Source organism: Rosa rugosa, chromosome 1, assembly GCF_958449725.1.
Source record: "Rosa rugosa chromosome 1, drRosRugo1.1, whole genome shotgun sequence".
In the NCBI taxonomy this organism is placed as follows: Eukaryota; Viridiplantae; Streptophyta; class Magnoliopsida; order Rosales; family Rosaceae; genus Rosa; species Rosa rugosa.
In genome coordinates, this window is record NC_084820.1 from 41,856,215 (window position 1) to 41,858,936 (window position 2,722).

Genomic DNA, 2,722 nt, shown 5'->3' on the forward strand with positions numbered 1-2,722 from the left:
CAACAACAACAAATTGTTGAAGATACATATTTAATTGTTCAAGGGTGTTTTGGTAAAATTAAGGAGGTCTACTTAGTTATTTAAGTATTCAAAAAAGTAAATTGGAGGTTTAATAAGTAGGAGAGGTCCAAATATCAAATTTGGATGTCCAACTAGAACCTCCCTATTATATTTGCTAATTCATTTGTTTTTTTTTTTTTAAAAGGCTAATTCATTTGTTAAGGAGCTTTAGTATGGTCCGAAACCAAATGAAAATGACGATATATATTCTTTTGGTCCAAAAAAAAAAAAGTTTCTTGGTCCAAAGAAACTTTGTTGATGAATCTCTCTCTCTGTTTTTTTTTTTTTTTTTTTTTTTTTTTTTTTGAAATGGTTGATGAATCTTGTAGAGAAGCAATAATCGAGTACTGCTTTGTTACGTGTTGTCATGCGAAGCAAGAAACAATCTTGTTTTCCACCAGATAAGACATCATCCATCCAAAGTTCTTATGGCTCCTGCTTCTATAGGTTATAACTTATAGAAAGAGAATTCTACATCTATTAAGAATCCTTCTACTACTTCTCAGTGGATAAGGCAGAATTCTTCAAGACCTCAAATGGTCAGACTTAAGTTTGATGGCTCTGACATTCACGAAAACAAAGATATATGCTAATGGTTTTATCATCAGAGCCTGCAATGATATATATAGTTCTTTATTGGCAGGAAGTCAGGAACTATAAAAAGTTAGCCAATGTCCTGCTCACTGAAAGCCAAATTTTTGTGATGGTCTCTTTCAAGCCTTGAAATTGGTATCAAACAAGTCCTAATGGAGTGGTTAATTCCAAAACTCTAATAAGTAGAATCAATGGTAGTTTTTTGATCGCCTAAAGGCTCAAGTCAATCCTTGGAGAATTGGAGATGTTAGCAAGCTTGCCTCGTATTTTGCAGATATCACATGTAAATTGGTCATAATTTTAGTGCAAGTGGTGTGTGAAACCGTGATCATTCTACAGCTAATGCCGCTTTGTTTGATATGCTCAATTATGGATACCCTAGGGGATATCTCTCTCTCTCTCTCTTCTTGTACTAGTTAGTTACTAATTAAGAGATAGGTTGCACTTTGATGAATCTAGCAAGTTATTTTCTTTTCTACCTTTGTATAAGTTGTAGTAAACATCACAAAAGAAAAACAAGAATTGAACTATGAACATCGATGTAAGTCGGATTGATTGAGGCAATTGATTGAAGAGATTTTTGTTCTCGGTTTTCAAACAATATAAGCAAGCAATTAGAAAAACGAAGTTTGATCGAAGAGATTGATGAAAAGCACTGAGGAAAAGTTTATTATTTGAACAGATCAACTAACAGAATTAACTAACCGAAAGAAAAGTTCATGTCACATACTTCACCATGTGACACTCCTTATTCTATGATGAAAAACCTGATTTTGCTTACTGGCTTATATCAGGATATCATGGAAGTCTCATCAAAGACAAAGTGGACAACAAAACTACAGAGATGACAAAAGCATAGGTAACGGAAAACACTGATGTCCCAGATGACTTAGCATCTGGAGAGGCTGCAGTGGAACCATCTGCAGTACCGGTACCTGGAGCCGCATTTGGAGAGTCCAACAAGCCCTTTGGCGAAGCTGATTTCGGAGAGTTGGCTGGGCTTTTCGAAGGCAAACTAGTAGGAGCTGCAGTTGGTGGAGAGATGATATTAGGCATTATTGCATTGCTAATTTGGATCACGGATATGTTATACGGCTGACTCGCAACACTACTGACTACATGTGCGCTCTGATCAGAACTAGAAGCTGAAGAAATCGTGACTCCTCCTTCGCTGCTGTTACCACCGATTGTGGCTTTCAAGAAACCCTGTTCGCCAGTTGCTTGGCCGTTGGCTTGAAGCAGTGTGGTCATAACGGTTGGCTGGTCTGTCGGCAAGTGTTGGAGCTTTGAGGTGTCAAAGTACTCTAGAGCAACGTGGAGGCTCAAAATCTTTGCGACCATGTCCAATGATTTTCCAGTGACCGAGCCCATCCCACCATTGTCGACTACGAAGATTGTGAGGCTTTCGCGTTTGTTGATCTGGTCGGCAACTGTGGTTCGAGTTAAGTAGTCATTGAAGGTGCTGAAATCTTTGTGGTCGTTTAATATGTTGGTGATGTTGAAAGCATATGAACAGGAGAAAAGGAAGGAGGAGAGCAAGAGAGTAGAAATTGGAAAATACATCTTGGCAAACTGAGGACTATTGAACATACAGAAGCAAAAGAGATCGAGAATGTGAAAGGTGCCTTTCAAGTGGAATTGAAAGGATGTATATATATGTTTGAAGGGAAGAGTGAGTCTTCACCAAATTTGCGGGAACATACTTTTGTTTGGTTGGAAATGAGGGAGAATATGATGGTAAAGTTGATTTCTACGTTTGTACAAAGAGTACTAACCGATTCTCGGACAGTTGACAATGTTTTCGTACTAGTGTCAAAAATAGATATTATCTCTCAAAGTGCAAAAAGAACCGCAATTTTAGATCACATTATCAATTCTCGAACCACATAATTTAAGTGAGTTGACATGAGTGTGTACTTATAGATTATATCAGTTGACATTTTCAAAAATGGTAGTTTATATATGAAATTTTTGTTTCGAATTTAAGAATAGTCTTTTCTAGACTATTAGGGTGTATCTCTGAAAAGAAATTATAGTTAGTCATTGATATGAGAGCTACATTAATTGG

At 36.9% G+C, this 2,722-nt stretch overlaps 1 protein-coding gene across 1 annotated transcript; it reads right to left on the minus strand.

The window, feature by feature from the left end:
• Positions 1-1,296: 1,296 nt before the first annotated feature.
• On the minus strand, positions 1,297-2,275 carry LOC133737756 (fasciclin-like arabinogalactan protein 14). Its single transcript, XM_062165255.1, has one exon. The coding sequence runs from the start codon at positions 2,242-2,244 to the stop codon at positions 1,453-1,455; it is 792 nt and encodes a 263-aa protein (XP_062021239.1). The 5' UTR covers positions 2,245-2,275; the 3' UTR covers positions 1,297-1,452.
• Between the last annotated feature and the right edge of the window lie 447 nt (positions 2,276-2,722).

What these genes read in the sequence shown, in the direction of transcription:
- LOC133737756 (XM_062165255.1), bottom strand. Translation starts at nt 2,244, where the DNA reads ATGTTCAATAGTCCTCAGTTTGCCAAGATGTATTTTCCAATTTCTACT.